This window comes from Astatotilapia calliptera, chromosome 12 (assembly GCF_964374335.1).
Source record: "Astatotilapia calliptera chromosome 12, fAstCal68.1, whole genome shotgun sequence".
In the NCBI taxonomy this organism is placed as follows: domain Eukaryota; kingdom Metazoa; phylum Chordata; class Actinopteri; order Cichliformes; family Cichlidae; genus Astatotilapia; species Astatotilapia calliptera.
In genome coordinates, this window is record NC_137433.1 from 1,356,899 (window position 1) to 1,374,986 (window position 18,088).

The 18,088-nt window shown below is 47.7% G+C and overlaps 1 protein-coding gene across 3 annotated transcripts in view; it reads right to left on the minus strand.

Moving 5' to 3' along the window:
* Window positions 1-18,088, minus strand: part of rad17 (RAD17 checkpoint clamp loader component) — a 25,603-nt gene continuing 7,515 nt past the window's right edge. For all 3 annotated transcript variants that reach the window (XM_026186945.2, XM_026186949.2, XM_026186947.2), the window contains exons 5-17: window positions 17,809-17,944; window positions 16,788-16,924; window positions 15,501-15,553; window positions 14,091-14,216; window positions 13,049-13,118; window positions 12,852-12,972; window positions 12,592-12,768; window positions 9,658-9,761; window positions 9,432-9,578; window positions 5,814-5,942; window positions 2,271-2,391; window positions 1,160-1,217; window positions 1-610 (exon numbers count right to left, since the gene is read on the minus strand). In XM_026186945.2, the coding sequence (XP_026042730.1) occupies window positions 418-610; window positions 1,160-1,217; window positions 2,271-2,391; window positions 5,814-5,942; window positions 9,432-9,578; window positions 9,658-9,761; window positions 12,592-12,768; window positions 12,852-12,972; window positions 13,049-13,118; window positions 14,091-14,216; window positions 15,501-15,553; window positions 16,788-16,924; window positions 17,809-17,944 (1,572 nt within the window). In that variant the 3' untranslated portion in view covers window positions 1-417. The remainder of the gene's footprint in view (window positions 611-1,159; window positions 1,218-2,270; window positions 2,392-5,813; window positions 5,943-9,431; window positions 9,579-9,657; window positions 9,762-12,591; window positions 12,769-12,851; window positions 12,973-13,048; window positions 13,119-14,090; window positions 14,217-15,500; window positions 15,554-16,787; window positions 16,925-17,808; window positions 17,945-18,088) is intronic.

Here is an 18,088-nt window from a genome sequence, read left to right on the forward strand (position 1 = left end):
TGCATTCATTTCTTACATTTATTCATACACTTGATCCTTTACTAAACAGACTGTAACGGGGAACAGTCATCGATCCTGAACAGTCACTCAGCAAAACCAATAAATAATAAGTTTAACTGACAGAACCAAATAATTTAGCTTCACTTTGAGAGATTTCTAGATTATTGTAACGATGAACGATCCTCAGGATTATCAGCCTGTGTAAAACTACAGGATGACATGCAGGCTCTGTGGGACAGGTGATGATACCTCAGAGGCAGAAACACTCATCTGTGGAAGGAGCTGGGTCTGCTGGGAGTCACGCTGGGGGCCACCGTGGGTTTGTGACTTAGAAAAGTACCAACTTCAACAACTTATTCACAAAGCAGAGAACTTCCTCTAGAACACAAACGTATCAGTGGATACAGCACAGAGGGCTCAGTCACTGATGTATTCCTCTATGGTCAGGTCTTCGTCCTCTAGGAGGACTTGATTTAAGGTGGGCTGGGGTTGGCTGGCTGGCAGACCCTCCTCAGCACCACCTGCCTCTTTCACCTCCTCCTTCTCCTCCACCTCACTGTCCATTTCCAGCTCGCCTGATTCTTTGTCTGTCAGAGCCTCTGGTTTTAATCTGGACACACAAGAGAAAACCAAAGATCAGAGGTCAAAGATCAGGTTAAAACGTGAGGTCACTGACACGGGACACCACTATGATGTGTTACAGTATCCACGGTAACAGGAGCTCAACTAGAACTTTAAAGAGACAAAAGAAGAAAACTCTTAAAACATGTACATTTGTAACAATAGCAAATATGAACACTGCAGCAGCTGTAGTAGAACACACAAAGTTCTGTTGGCATTATTACTGTTCTGTCAGAATACATCGTTACTTTGTTAAAACAACAGAAACATTTGTTCTTCGGTCTGATCACAGTTATGATGACCTCAGCCTGCTGGAGCCACACAAACAGAGCTGATAAAACAAGCGCACCACGTCCAACCTACTGACATGTTCCAGGAAACGAAAGAAAGAACAGCAACAAGGACCAAACAGCTGGTGAAAGAAAACAGCCATCCAGCCCTCAGTCCAATCACTCCTGTTCTACCTGCTCTCCTGCAACTGTGTAGTGACAATAAAGACATCCTGTGCTGTTTGACAGTAAATGACAGAGTGTGGTACCTGCTGGAGAATCTCCTCAGTGACATCTGCCCCACATCCTGGATAAATGTGATTTGGTCTGTAGGAACAGAGCAGCACAGACATGAGTCCACAGCTGTGCTCAGCACATTAACATCACTAACATTACATCAGGTATGTGAGTGATGCCTCAATTCACTGCAACAACTACCACTGACTCAACATGTGATTCTCACAGTAATGATGCTCGGCTCTGAGCTCTGTAAGGAGGCCACACAGCTCTGTGACAACATCAGGAATCATTTTCACACGAGTCACAAAAATAATTAAATAAATCATACTGAGTGATGGATACGGTGACGTGATGTATTAGCTAACAGTGACAGGTGGAAACAACAAACCTGCTTTGCTCTAAGGCAAAAACTACAACCAGCCCAGCTGAGCATCACTGCTGCACCTCTCTGTGACTGGAACTGAGCAGTGACATGGATGCAATGGAGGGCTTTAAGCAGCTGGTTAAAAAGATCGAACAACATCCCAGGAAGGATGTTTGTTCACGGTCAGCGTGCTCAGGTAACAATACTGTGAAGTTCCTTCAGGTATTGTTAAACTGTTATACTGAAAGTTTCCAGTGAAAACAGGCTTGACTAACGCTGTGTCACTACTATTACACTACATGTGTCACTGCTACACTGCAGTGCATCTGGAAAATGCTGACAGCGCATGCATGCATAGGCTGATTACCCTCTCACTGCGGCTACAGAAGGAGAAAGGAGAGAGACTTTGGGAACGATGGGATCGTTATACGTCAAGAGACTAGAAACTGATACCTCTGTGATGCAGAGGGACAGCTGCGAATTTGTTTGAATGGAACATGCACCTGTGTAATATGTAGTATGTGTAAGTAAAACAAGGCGTTGTGTATTTTGGAATATGTGAATGTGTTGGTTTCCCTTGCGAGAAAGTATTTAAAAAAAAAAAAAAAGTGGAACAACTGGAGCGCTGTCAGTGCTGTTTGGATCCTCCGAGTGATGCTGCAGAGTCACACTTCTAATGAGGTGCTGTGGCACAAACGAACATCTGTCTGCAAACTCCACTCCTTAATAAAACAGGTTTTCCCTGAAAGTACCCCCCGTGTACCCGTGGGCCTTACCTTGGTTCCTCATAGGGTTGGTGAGTTTGGCCAAGTATGGAAGCAGCTCAGTCTGCAGGCTGAGCGGAGTCAGGCAAAAGCTCCGGAACAAGGACTGGGCAGCCACACAGTTCTCCCAGTGCTGCCAGGGACAACAGCAGAGTTAGCACACCATCACTGGTCACTATGTGCAGTTTGGAATGATTTGCATCAAACTGCATCCCCTGAAAAATACACTCTTATTGTACAGGAGCAATGATCCAAATAAGAAACATCACTATGACGCTCCAAACTTCACAGGGGACTGAAGCCGTGTGTGGCTGAGAGGCTGTTTCAGAGAGAGCCACTGCAGGGCTGTAAGGGAGCGAGTGTTTGGTGAAACTGTCCAACTGAAAAGTGTACATGGACTGACAGATCTGAGGGACCACAAACTCTGCTCAACTGATGGCAGTGAGCTTTGGGATTAGCTGGGCTCCATCACGTCTCCACCTCACCGGAGCAGCCACAGAGGGCTTTCAGCACCATCGTCCAGACGCGAGGTAAGGTGGCGGAATTTGTCGGTGTTCTTGAAAAAGGAAACGTGACATCTCTGATGAGTGCATCCAGGCGCTGGCCCTTTTGGCACCACCGTTGCCACGGCAGCGTGAAGAGAAAAAGAAAGAGGGCGACGCCGTGCAGCTGTGCCTTCATAGACCCAGGCCGTGCCCACACCTCCACCCGCTCGCTGCATGTCTGTCCAGGTCACTGGGCACCAGCCAGCATGCTGACACTTAAAATCCCCTGCAGACAGCTCCACAGGATCCCAGTATCCAAACCCACTGGCCTAGAAAACACATCCCACCTACTGCCACTCAGGGTCCCCCAGTCACAGACAGTTGGTCCCCCAGAGGAAGAGGACGGCCTAGCATCTCCCACAAGAGAAGGTCCTCAGCGGTGTCCAGCCACATGACACCTGGCCAAACATGTGCCGCCCATGCATGCATAGGCTGCACATCCCCTGGACTGCAACACCCGGTTCTGCCACAAGAGGGAGCCAAACACCTTCTGTGGCATTGGGTCATCTCTCAACAAGAATACAGAGACAGTAGGATCATGTTGCACTACAGTGGGTTGGGAGGACCCCCCCATTTACAACAAATATCCTCGTTGTTATCACAGAGAGCGATCCAGGAAGCAACCCGAGAGCAGACCAACGCAGCTCGTATTCAGCATCTCAGGTCATGAAAAGAGCACACCAGGGTGTGGCTCACCTGATGGCTCTGCATCTGACAACGAACTACCAAAGAGTGTCCTGGAGCTACACACCATCACCTTCCTCAGGTGTCTCCCACTCAGAGGACACCTGCACATACTGGGCTTAACAGCATCTTCACTGGCAGTCGTCCCACTAGGCGACTGCAGCAATAGCTGCCATCAAGCCTTTATGATTAGTCACAGCGAGTCTTTCACACCGATGTGGAGACGTTTAGGCCAACTGTTCCTTACCGTTTGAATTCAGCCACATTGGAGGGTTGTTAAGCATGAACAGCCTGTTTATGGTAAATGGTCTGTATTTATATAGCGCTTTACTAGTCCCTAAGGACCCCAAAGCGCTTTACATATCCAGTCATCCACCCATTCACGAACACATGCACACACTGGTGATGGCAACATCACCCTGCGCGCCACCTTTTCCATCTGCTGCCCTCAGGGAGAAGGTACAGGTCTATACAGGCCAGAACATCCAGACTGGCCAACAGCCTGTATCCACAGGCTGTGAGGCTCCTGAACTCTCTGCCCCCCTCTCACGGACAATAACCATATCCAACTTCTTAATAGCAATGAACTGGTCTGCATTGGTGCATCATATCTTTATTCTCTTCCCCCTCCTGCCCCCCCCCCTCCTCTTTCTTAAATAGATAACTATCATATCTCACAGTACAATAATATTGAATGGGTTGCATTGTTGTATTTTGTCATGTTTCTCAGGTCTTTGTCTGAATTTCTACGAACATTATTGCTAAGGATTGTCTTATTGCATTGGAGTCACACTGGGTTAAATATGTACACTTGGGTTTTAAGGGGTATTTATTATTTTCTTCTTTTTTTTGGGTTGTATGGAAGCCCCAAACGCAATTTCATTGTTCTTGACAATGACAATAAATAAATAAATACTAAATACTAAAATACTACATTGTAGCCACAGCCACCCTGAGGCGCACTGACAGTGGCGAGGCTGCCGGACACTGGCGCCACCGGGCCCTCTGACCATCACCAGTAGGCAACGGGTGAAGTGTCTCGCCCAAGGACACAACGACCGAGGCTGTCCGAGCCGGGGCTCGAACCGGCAACCTTCCAATTACAAGGCGAACTGCCAACTCTTGAGCCACGATCGCCCTTGTTTAGCTTCATGCCGATGGGGTTTGGGCCTTTTTAAAAACTGAAGGTGCTGGAGTGTCTTCATCAGTCATTCAGAGGTGAACCTGGTTTGTTTCTGACATTCTCGTTCAGTTTCCTGGTAGAGAGCAGATTTCATGTGTAAGCCATGCAAAGCACACCACCACGTTTGACTGGTGTGATGATGTTTTATCAAATGCCATGTTAGTGCTGCACCAGCTGTGACTCAAACCTGTCAAAATAAACTGAACTCTTCAGTTCACAGAATATTTTTCCAGACGTTTCGTTGTCACTGTGGGCTTTGGGCAAATACTTTCCCACAGAGGGCCAGATATGGTTTGGGTGGTTTATTGTTCCCTTCCTACCAACAGCTGAGCTGCAGTGATGGCTCACATCATGTTACTCTGTGACCAATCCCTCTTACTGAGCCTGGTGCAGCCATCAATGGACTGCTTCTAAATCCAGGACACTAAGCAATGGTTTTTAAACTCAGTGCCAAGAAGTTCTACACAAACATATTTTTGTTATGTTCCTGATGTCAAACATGTTACATCAGAGGACAAAAACAGGGTCTGTCCTGCTGTTCAGACAGACTAAAATATCCCCCCATGCTTCAGTTAGAAGGTTCTCCTCCTGCTTGGATCCACTTTCATCAAAATGTTTGCATTTGTTAGTTTGGAGAGACGAGCTATTTGAAAGAAGAAGTGTGGCTCTATGAATTGTGGGTAAAATTATGGCTGCAAAATATGGGCTCAGCAGCAGATGAAGAGGAAGGATGAACTCTATCATCCCTCCTACACTCAGTGTGTCTCTGACTGAAGCTGACGATGAAGCATGAAACTGGAACAATGTCCTGGTATCAACTTTGAATGGTGCCTGTAGCTGAAAACACGTAGAAGCATTTAGAGTCGCGTCATGAACCTCCATGAAAATACTGTCAGATTTTACTGACACAAGCTGAATAGTTTAAATAGCACAAAAGAGAAAAGTCAGAGCACAAAAAGAAGCTGATGAGTGAAGTTTGGAAGCAGATGTTGAACCAGTTACTGATAACTACAGAATCCATTTCATGAAGACAGTCCAGTGTAAATTCATGCTGCTCATTTGAAATGTCACAGGTAATAAAGTAACACTAAATGTTTAACAGCTGAGCTCCAGATGCTGTGACATCTGATCTCAGTCACTCACCTTCCTGTTGACGAGCAGCCAGCTGGGTTTGTGCAGGGCTCTGAAGCCAACAGACGCCAGCTGAGAGTTGGAGTGAAGGAGGCCTCTCGTGGCCACTGAAGACCCATAATCCCCCAAAACGCTGCGATTCTGGAAACAGTACAGACGGCCATTCATACAGGAGACACAGATACAGCACACGCAGCAGTACACTACAGGCCACTTACAGCTCTGCTGTAGCAGCAAAAACAGAAGTTTCCACTCTTGGACCTGCGAGCAGGTGTGATCCCGCCGCACTGAGGGTTAGGGCATTGTGACCTCGCCTGTTGGTTGTGTGCTTTTCACCATCATCCTCTCGGTGTTTTAAAACAACATGTGAGAACAAAGGAGGGATCTGAGGACCAGCGTTTGCTCCTTGGCATGTTTATCTCTCTGAAGTAACTTACTTCTAACTGTGTGTTGTATTTAACACAGTTTAACCAGCTGAGGCTTCTTTACAGCCTTTATCTTTCTGCAGTCAGAGTCGCACTCCGCCGACGTTCAGGTTGTCGTCATAGCAACGTGTCCAAGCATCCTACAGTGGAATTAATATGGAAGACGAGCGCTACCAAAAAGGTGGACGTTGAATCACGGATACACCTGCTGCTCAGTCTGTGGGTTTCGTCGCACTCGGGGGAAAATTCAAACTCGGGCAGTTCTCATGACTCGTCAACTGACGCTACTGACCAGCCAATCAGTGGCATACAGTCTGATGATGTCACATTTTAGTGCCTGCTCAAGTACTAAAAAAAGACCTGGGACCAGGTACTGTGGCCTAATGGAAAACCCTGAAGAATGTGGTGAACCGTGCCGAGTCGATCCGGCCTTTAGGTGAAGAGGCGATACGGGTTCTTCCCTTGGTTTTCTGTAATATGAACAGTCCAGATTATTGGACCCAAGATGTTCACAGTTAAACTCCAGCAGAGACGACAGACGGATCAAACCGCTGCCCGAGCCTGGTGGCTTGTGGGTAGAAACGGTCCCCGAATCTGCTGCTGTGGATTCTGCTGTAGCTCCTGCCTGACAGGAGCGTAGATGGTTTGGGTGGCTGGGATCAAACAGGATCCACTGGGCCTTCCTCCCACAGCGCTGCCTGCAGAGGTCCTGGATGCTGGTAGCTCAGACCTGGTGATATACAGCACTGATCTGACCACCCTCCATAGAGCTTGGTGGTCCAGAGCGTTTCAGGTGCCACAGCAGGTCAGCTACAGCCAGACAGAATACTTTGCTGGTGCATCGACAGAGTCCATGCTAAATCTCAGCCGATGCAGAAACAACAGCTGCTGTTTCACTGTTTTTGTGACTACATCCACGTGATGTGAGAAGGTCAGATCCTCACTGATGTTAATCCCCAGGAACCATCCGACTCTCTCCACCTCTGTCCCCTCAGTGTAAATGGGGGTGTCCCCTCCACCCTGCAGTTTTCTGTGGTCCACAATGAGCTCCTTGGTCTTGCTGACGTTGAGCAGCAGGTTGTTGTCCTGACACCACGATGCCAGGGCACTCACCTCTGCTCTGTAAGCACTCATCTCCACCTGGACCGGCTGATTGTCAGTTTAGCCATAAGTCAACAAGAAGCTTCTGGTAGGAGAAGATGTGACGCTGCTGATCCGTGATCTGTCTGTCAGGAAGTCCAGGATCCAGGTGGATAAGGAGTCACTGATGTGCAGATTCCAAAGTTTGATGCTGAGCCTGGATGAAATTATAGTACTGAAAGCAGAGCTGCAGCTAATAAACAGCATGTGTGCTCCTATGGTCCAGGTGGGAGAGGGCCGTGTGCGGAGCGACTGATCTGTTTGTCCTGTAGGCAAAGGACTGAGTGTAGCAGAGAGTGGAGATGTGAGCTTTCACTATACGCTCAAAGCACCTCAGGACTAGGGATGGGTGTCGAAACCCGGTTCTTGTTGAGAACCGGTTCCCACTGTTTCAGTTCCTTGGAATTGTTTGCCATTCGATTCTCTTATCGATTCCAGTCGCCCTGAATGACGTCACCGCGTTGCGGAGCGTCATTTACCTGGCAGGAAACACGGCGGCTCAAACGCTCAAAAGTTTGGTTACACTTTATGAGAACGGATGACAACAGGGCAACTTGCAATACTTGCAAAGCAGATATTTCATTTAAGGGAGGAAACACTACGAATATGCAAAAGCATTTGCTCACAAAACACACGATGACCTTAAATGAATGTCGTGTTTTTAATTCTGGACTCGTGAATCTCAGCCCGGCAGCAGCGCTAACGTTTGCACGTCCTCTCCCGTTAATGCAGCAGGTAAATAATCAACTAACAGTGCATATTATGTTAGCGTGATCTGCCTTATTACAAACCTGCCATTACTGTGCAGCAGGAGAATATTTATTTTATTATTTTACATTTACAATGTTTTTCCTGGGGACCCTGTGACACCCATTGAAGAGCCGTATGCTGGATCTCTTAAGATGTCACTGCTGGGTTTGTAAGGCCATGTTACTCCTACATTTCTATCTTGTTCAAAGAGAAGATATAAAACAAAGTTCTGAGCTAATCGACCTCAGTGTTCTCCTTTTTAAACTCACATTAGGTTTCTTGGGGATGATGGTGGTCCATCAAATGAGGGGACTAAAGACAAAAGCAGTGACATGTCTGAAGACAGCTGCCAGTTCATGAGTGCGTGCTTTGAAAGCACCATGTTATCTGGCCCGGAGCTTCCTGATTCGCCGAAGGCTGGTCAGGATGTTGTGGCTGAGCGACGGAGCGTCTACATGCTGGGAGAACATTGGCAGAGCTTTCTTTAGTTTGGCTTTGTTGAAGTCGCCCGTCACAGTGGAAGCCCCTTTAGGGTGTAGTGCTTCCTGCTGGTCGATGACATCATACAGCTCGTCGCGTGGCAGCGTTGCGTCGGCGTGGGAGGGGATATAAACAGCAGTACAGAACACAGCTGTAAACTCTCCGATCAAGTGTCCAAGATCAAACTGTACACCCAAACACCATCGCTCAGTGAGTGTGCACACGCCACCTCCTCCCAGCGTCCCGACACCTTCCTCTCCTCGCAGTGAGCGGAGATGCCCGCAGCAACAACAGCCAAGGCCAGTGAAGTAAGCCATGTCTCCGTGCAAATAAAGACAGCTTGTTTTCCAAAGTTTGGACTTTAGCTAGAAGAATGCCGTCTGTTCATCAGCTATCAGGCTCTTTTCCAATCACGTAGCCGAGACAAGCCTCCATTCCAGTCTGCTGGTGTGGTCCCAGATAGTGAATGCTGTGGGCTGTGTAAGAGTCTCTCTGTCGTAGGTGATCAGTGCATCACGTTTCCAAAACATTAAAAAAAAAAAGAAAATGTTAAAAACATACGAAAAATGCAGAAATGAGGAGGACGCCAAGTAACAGCCAGCATCCTCACCGGCACCATGTTGTTCATTCATTTAGTTCCCTTTTGAAGTGTTAGAGTCTAAACACTCAGCACAGAGATGAGCACATCTCCGGGTTCTGATCTCTGTACTGCCCACTGCCGGGACTCCAAGGATCAGGGACTGAGCTCCTGCATCGGGCTGCTGGTTCCTCACATTGACATGTTACAATGATATGAAATAACAACCACAGAAATGAGAATGATGTTAGGACTGACCGTCCAATCAGCAGTGAGAAGGTCGGCATCAGACAGATACTCGCTGGCTCTTTCCACATCCTCCACCTCGCAGAAGAAGTCCAAGTAGTTCTGGTGAAGGTACAGGCTGAAGAACTCTCCGGACATGTGAGAACGCTCAACAACCAGCTGACAGGAGAAAGAGAAGACCAAAGACCGTTTATGCTCCTGTAAGTAAAGATAAATCAATACAACAGCTGATCAGCACCTCAGGGTCCACTAGTAAGGCTGCTCTGTGATGATGCAGCAGGTGGGACGGTAGACCACGCCCACAACCACCCTCCGCTCCGTCAGCACCTTCATGTTTCTCTCCTGTCAATGACAATCACAGGCACAGTGCAGCAGCTTTAGTATCCACATGCTCATTCCTGCAGAAGATAAAGAGGTGAAACAGCAGCTGGACTGACAGCAAGCACGCTCCCCTAACTACACAGAACACCAGAGAAAAACACGGTTCTTCTTCTTCATTATTAAAAGGTTTCAAACTGACCGAGCAGATTTAGATTCATGTGATTTATTAAGCAAAGTCAGCGCAGAGTGACTGACGTCACAAGCAGCCAGTGAGACGATGCTGTGTTACATCCTCCTGTGTTTCACTGTGTCGAGTCTCTTCTCCTCTAAACATAATGTTCTGCATTTTTCTTACATTTAACATTAATGTGTGCCTCCCTCTCGATTGTACAGTTTCTCCTGTTTGCTATTTATTCCTGCTGTCTGTCATTTAGATTTTATTCCAGAACAGTCGGTGGAGCACCTACAATCTCACTGTAAATGAACAATGACAATAAAGAGGTGGCAGGACCTGGTACTACTCATCACTGATGCGAGGACAACCTCAGGTTTGTCTTCAGCACTGATGAGCCAAGCTCTCCTTTAAACTCAATGACTTCATCAACTTCTTCAAATAAAATGTTAAAAAGATTCAAATCCATCCCACAGGTGTGTGTGAGCACTGTGATACCTCCTGATGTTAGACCGCTTCTAATACAAAATATATTTTTAGAGTCAAATTCAATCACGTCTCCCTGTAAATCATCAGTGTGCATATTAAACTCTACTCCTGCCAGACTGCTCAAAGTCTGATCATTGCTTTCATTTATCTTTACCTATTCAAGTTGGTACGGCTGTACGAGCGTCACAGCGCTCCTTACTGCTGCGCAGCTTCTGTTTCTATGGTTTCATGGCGTGTTGTGTCTTTGTGTGACGCACGGATCACTTTCAGTCATCGGGGAACAGCGAGTGACGCTGAGGAAACAACGGATGAGCTACAATCCAAGATTTACTCCAACTGTTCTGTCCGACAGTGTCCTGGCTCCACCTGCTAAGCCTCAATGCCTCAGTGGAGCTACGGTCCGGACCGTACACCACCAGCACCGAAACAAAGGGAAGGGGTGGGGGCTTATGTACTCCAGGGCTGCAGACATAGAGGCCATGTCCATTCAGGCCTATTTATCTACCTTTGAGACAGTCGGGGACTAATGGTAGCCATAGTAACCATAGTTTACATCCCCTCCAATGCTAACGTTAGCTCATCACTCAGCCACCTCCAACTTCTCATCAGCAGACAGCTGAGAGAGCACCCAGCAGGCGTCCAGATTGCTGCTGGGGTCTTTAATAATGTTCGGCCCTAAACTCCACCAACATGTTAACTGTCCTACCAAGAGGGGCCAGGACACTGGACCATGTGTACAGTAACCTCAGGCCTCTCGCTGCTCCTCATCCCTGCCTACACCACCCTCAGGGGCCCCTCCACCCTCCGGTTCATTAAAACATGTCCAGATGATGCTCTCCTCAGGACTGCTTCATCTTTGGACAGCTGGACCTGGAGACAATGTGACAGTGACCAACACTATCCAGGTTTTCCCAAACCAAAAACCTGGATGATGAGAAAAGTCCAGGCTCTGCTCAGAGGGACGGCTCTCTGCACAGCCAGAGCCAACCTGAGGAGGGGGCATCAAACGGGCCGAGGAGGCCTGCAGGGGGAGGACAGAGGGCTCCTTCACAGACAACCCCCACCAGGTCTCACAGGCATCCAGGCCCTCTCCACCTTCCAAGCCCAGTGCCCCCCAACCCCCGACAGCAGCAGAGGAGCTCACCTGCTTCTTTCCCTGGTTTGAGACCACCCCTCCCACACAACCCCAGCCCCCCCCCCAAAGTTGGTCCAGTCAAGTCACTCAGCACTGGATCCCTGCAGGGCTGCGTTCTCAACCCCTACTGTTCACTATAGTTAGTCACAGACCAATTATATTAAAAACAGAACAGAAACTATGGCAGAACATAAGCAGGTCATTCAGCATGTGTTTTATTGTAGTGCACAGCTGACAGCGTGAGCACAGAGCCAGGAGGTCGAATGTGTTCAACAGATTCAACACTGAGTTACTGTAGTCAGCCTGCAGTCCACAGCCACACCACAGCCAAAGCCCTGACACCCCTTCCACACCTGTCACTTTCACTCACGGCCATGTTTAGAGACAAATAAGAAGACTCAGGCAAGTCCACAGGTCGAGGGTCGTGACTCCCAACACACTCAAACTGATCCACAAGGCCAGTAACACTGTGGGCATGGAGCTGGAGCTTTTTAAGGTGGTGTCAGATAAGGAAGAGCTGGACAGTACCTCCCACCCTTTACTATCTCTGCATGTGCTACAGAGGAAATATGGTGCAGTCTGACGTACACATTTAATCTGTAACATACTGGGATATTTATAATTACTACTCTTTGTATCTATTGTTTTGTTACAACTCTGTAATAAATCACATTATGTAATAGTTTGTTTAGTGATAGCTGTGACCTCATCATCTCCTCAGGGTTTGATTCAATGATTTTAATGTTCCTGTAAATGTTGTTGTGACTGAGGATTGGCTCACACCCACTCACCTACTATCTACCTAAAATTATACAGCAGGGCCTCTTAATGACCCTTAACTGAAAATGTGACTCCCAGCAGCTGCTCCACCCTGCTCCACCCTGCTCAGTGGGAGAGTCAGTGGGTTAAAGACATAAAGAAAACAGTGGGTGTTTATTAGCTGAGTTTGTTCACTTGGATAAATGTAAGTTTTGACAAAGATCAGACATTTTACTGTTGCCACTGCAGAGATGACAAAAGCAGCTGAGAGGAAGCTGAAAGTGGGAGTGACTAACGTTTGCAGTGCAGGATCTTTCCCAGTGCTCTGAACAAGAAGAGAGAGGCATCCTTCCCTCCAATGGCGAGCGCCTCTTCCTGTTTGGACTTCTTCTTCCTTTGACTTGTTGTGGAACCAGCTCTGCACAGTGACCTGTCCTTCTTTGTCCTCCATAAACCTGTTTCCAGTGACGTGCCTGAAAAGTTTTAGTGAGAATAAACTGAATCATTAGGATCAAAAGTCATTTATAGATAATTTAACATGTATTTGTACACTTACAGCTATCAGTGGGCAAACAGGAGAACTGGAGGCTGTTGACGGCACTGCGAATATCTCCCGAGCTTCCTGAACACAGTGTTTCCAACAGCGTCTGGTCTGGGACGCACATGCTTCTACAGCTCTGCTTAGAACAGCACACAAATACAATGCAGACAACAAACACAGACGCACACAAATGAATGTGAACAGAGTCTCACCTTTGCTGCCTCCTGGGTTGCAATGCAAGTGAGAACCTTCATCATTGCAGTTGGAGCCACTGGATTAAAGCTGGAAAACACACACACACACACACACACACACACACACACACACACACACTTACTTCACTGCATGTGGCGAATAAAAGTTGATGATGATGACGATGAAGTCAGTGTGAAATGGAATCATAACAAACATGTAAACGCTGTTATACAGCGAGAGGAACACAAACAGCTCTCTGGCCTTTGAGATGCACAAAATCAAAACTCGTGTGTAATTTTATGCATGCTGCATGATTATACATACATACAACTGTATGCATATTTAATGTTGCCACTAGGTGGCGCCTTAATGTGACCTCATATTGGTACGTAGATGCCTCCAGAGTCAGACTGCCAGTAAGCATGTAAAGGTCTGCGCCTTCCTGGCTGCTTCGCCCACACTGGGATGTCTGGTCTGCGCTTGGGGGGCTCGTGGGTGTCCACAGACCCACTGGGTGGGGCCTCCAGGTGAGCGAGCAGCTGCTGCTTGGTGCAGTTTGTCCCAGATCCAGACCAGTCTGTCTTGTCCCTTTACTGTGTGTCTGTTGTAACTGAGTGGACGACTGGTGTTGGGACACAGTGTGCAGATGGGCCAAAGACTTGGGTCATCAGTGGGTGGGGGGGTTAAGTGTGAGTGACTGACTAACTGAGCAAATGGCCTTTGTGTGTGCAGCTGTAGCTGGGTCTGGGGCCCGGAAATAACCGCTGCCCCTCCCTGGGATGCCTATAGGTGCCTCCCGCCCCATCTTTTCCTGCTGCAATGGGCGCACAGATGTCGCTGAGACGTGTGGTCTGATTTCTTTGCACTGTGCATCCACATGTTCATCCTCCCACGGTTCATTTCAGGGTCTGAATGCATAATTAGCTGCTTATTTAATAAATCGAGCTCTGACTACACAAGGTTTGCAACTACGGACTCAGTGAAACCAAGATCTGAAGATGCCTAGGATGAAGTGTGTGTAACAGCTGGTTATCAAATCACATTCACAGTTTCCAGAACCTGATGCTGCTAATGCCCAGCTCCTCCTGGATGTCTTTGGGAAAAAGAAAGCGTGAACTGCCGTCTCCACTCAGGCTGTCTGACACTATGAACACCAGGGGGCACTGACTGGTCCTCACGAAACGCCTGAAAGACACAAGGACAGAATCTGAGAGCAGGAACCACACAGCACTGCTTTGGTGACACAAACATTATAAACCTTACAGTGCAGTCAGTGTACAGACCACTGCATGCAGCAAGGCTTCAATCAGGCCAACCTGGTCCTAAATGTAAACTAGGAATGCTGGTACTGGTGTAACTAAGTATTTACCCTGTAATCCTACCTTCAACACTTCAAAGAAATCATTAAAAGGACAGAAACAGGTTCTTGTTTGCTGTGTGAAAACAAATGAACTGTGAAAAACTGCAGGTATGATAAAAAGACGCTTTCTGTCAGCTTGGCACGACGAGGACGTGATTTTGGACTTTTCCAGAGTATTTAATACCATCAGGCCAGCCCTCATGGGTGAAAAGCTGACAGCGATGCAGGTGGATGCCTCGCTCGTGTCCTGGGTTGTTGATCACCTGACAGACAGACCACAATATGTGCGTCTGACAGCGTGGTCAGTAGCACAGAGGAACCACCAGGGGCTGTCCTCTCTGTACAAGCCCTCCATCTAAAGCACAAGTACACACTGCAAGACACTAGTGTCACATCCTCTCCTGAGAAAATAAGTCAATGATATGAGGGGCACCTCGATGTTGTCTATACTCAAAGGAAGAGATTTTAGGCAGCAGAGGAAATACCAAAGGTGACGTGCAGAGCTGCAGTGACTACAGGGAGATAAAGACTGGACCCTGAACACGCTGCTCTACAGATGTGATCTTTGATGTGAGAGTGCTGATGCAGAAGCACAGAGAAGGTCAGAAGGTCACTGTGCCGTTTACACGATGCTCTGGATTCATGTTGGCAGCACAGATGGCCCCTGGTAGGTTCAGCACTGGCTCCCATCCTGGTTCACCTGAGTTCAAAAAGCCTCAGCAGTGGCTTTGTAACCTTTTCTAGAGTGATGAACATCGACGGCTTTGTTTTCCAGCAGGTTCTTCTCACTGTGGCACCACCACGACCTACTTCAGTGCACTTATGATTCATCGGGTCTGTCAGTAAGCACACCTCCATGTTGAAGCTGAACTTTCATCTTAATGTTGTTAATCACAGTTGATCCATGATTTAACCAGTGGGGCGATTACTTCCTCTACAGCGTGTGTGTAATGTGTGTGGATAGTTTTTACCCCTAATAAATAAAATCATTTACAAACTGCAGGTTGTATTTATTTGTTGATGCCTCCGTCTAACATGAAAATGTGTTTGATGATGTAAAACATGTGAAGCTGTTTGTCACGGCACAGAGTCCTGGGATCAGGTCTTACCTCAGGACCTCGTGCAGGGCTCCGGGCTGCCTGTAGAACTGGTTTGGCAGATCCTGAAGAGGCACACGAGAGTATAAATGTACGCATGTTAAACAAAACTGCGTTACACCACTATATAGTTTATATGCCACAGTTAATAATAATAATAATGGATTGCATTTATATAGCGCCGTTCGAGACCCTCAGAGCGCTTTACAACACCACTGTTCATTCACTCTCACATTCACACACTGGTGGAGGCAGCTGCAGGTGTAGCCACAGCTGCCCTGGGGCAGACTGACAGAAGCCAGGCTGCCATATCGCGCCATCGGCCCCTCTGGCCAACACCAGTAGGTGAAGTGTCTTGCCCAAGGACACAACGACCGAGACAGACAGAGCAGTTGTGATCGAACCGGCAACCTTCCGATCACAAGATGAGCTTCCCAACCCCCTGAACCCACCAAAGCCACAACATTAAAAATGAAAACAACACGGCACAGATCACCAGCACTGTGGTGTCTATGGGACCTTTCATTCAGTGGCTGAGCCCATGTGGGCTCCACGAGTCTGCAGACATCCACTGTGGCGTCTCCGTCTCTGCTGAAGTGCAGCACTGAGCTCACACAGGGCTCTGCTGTTTGACTCGTCCACGTGTCAGACGTGTCTTGCACTGCACACGTCCTCAAACACTAAATAAACGATGCAACTCGAGTGTTTGTGTTGCTGCTCGTGTCTCTGAGTCTTTGTGGTGCACTGCGGGGAGTCTGGTGTTGACGGTGAGCGTCCGACGGCTCTTTCTCATTAGTAACTTCTGTCCTTACTCTTTCACACGCCTCGTGGTTAGGTGGTAGAAGAGCTTTGTGGTGTCGGTGTCTGTACTGGGACCAGTTAGCTGCACTGTACAGTTTTCTGTTTCCATGGCTGAGCCGTGTTATAGACACAGACCCACATTTAGGAACGAGCTCCTCGATGTGTTAGTGACCACTGCAAACTGCCAGTGAAAAACGACAGCAGTGAACTGTGTGACAGCACAAAACAAATCCCAGAGCATAACACGAGACGATGAATCGCAGCGCTGTTTTCACACCAGAGGAGTTTTGTTAAATGAGTTACACGCACTGAAAGAACAGATGCCTTCGACATCACCATGAATAACGAGGGATTTCTAACACTGCCTTCCAGCCCTGAGCTATGAGGAAATGAAGCAACAGTCAAACTGAAATACAGACCATAATATCTTCCCACAGCTGTACAGTCGTATTGAAATGAACAGCAGTGAAACACTGGAGTAGTCTCTGTGTGTCATACCTCCACCAGGATGAGCTTGTTGTGCGCGACTCCTCCATCACCTGCCATCTTCAGGCAGTTGTATTTGTTGGCTCTGAGGAGGAAATCCTGGAACTGTGACGACTGAGAGCTGGAGGAGAAGCCGTTCGTTCGCCACTCTAGTAAAAGTTTAGAGCATCAGAGACGAGAAGCAGAAGTCTGTATGCTACAGTGTAGGCACGTGGTCTTCTGTTAGTACTGGGATGGCTACAAGAACACAACACTGTCACTGTGCCCCCACACCCTCCAGCTCTATGCATTTGGTTACCTGAGGAGTAATCACCTGCACATATGAGAACAGACTCTGCATGCTAGACTTTTGGTATGATGTGCCATCTGGTTAACATGTATAGACTTCCTGATGAGCAGCGGTTTGCTCAGTGCAGATAAAACACACATGCAGAGCAAGATAAACTTCGCTCTCCATCTGGAACATCTCACATTTGCCAAAATGTCCTAATTTAGCACAAGTAAGGAAACAAGGAGCTTTGTCTCTGGTCAGTTACTTTGTTGTTGTGATGCTTCTTGTATAAATCTGACACAGCTGGAAAGCCTGTTTATGTCGCTTTAAACGGTGCCGGTGGTGTCATAAGCAACACACGTTTGTGGGTTAAGCACAAACGCACACATGGAGTTTCCAACCAGCTTATCCTGCTACTGACTTGTTTAGTGCAGTTTATTGGACTGGACGATGGAAGATTTGGCAAATACAACATTGGAAACCACAGATGTATTTTCCTAACAAACGAGGCCCCATGTAAGGGCCAATAAACAGGCTTTCACAGCAATAACACACCAAACACACTTTCTTTGTTGTTCCAGTCCAGACAGAAACTGGTTATTATCCAGAGATTATCTGACTTAGTTTATACCTGTTAAATGAATTTGCATTATTAAGCACAGGTGAGGTTTAGTCATCACACTGAATTTCTACAGGTAACCTCTTCATGCTGATGACTGTCCCGCTGACACGTGTGAGGAGGACAGACAGATGTTTCCTCACCATGACTGCTGCTGTATGCTTCTAGGTTTGTGGGACTACTCCATTCCTGAACCCTGAGGCCCATCTCCAGGGACAGCACACGGACTGTGGCCGTCTTTCCACAGCCCGACGGCCCCGTCAGCAGCAAAATACCACTCTGTAGATGAAAGGCTCAAACTGAGTCTCCGACTTTACAGCCTCCTCAGACAACAGGGCCTAAAATGATCAGAACTCCGGCTGTGGCTGAGCCACGTGTCCACGCAGGGGAAGTTTTCCACCAGCAATCACTCATTTTCTTTTT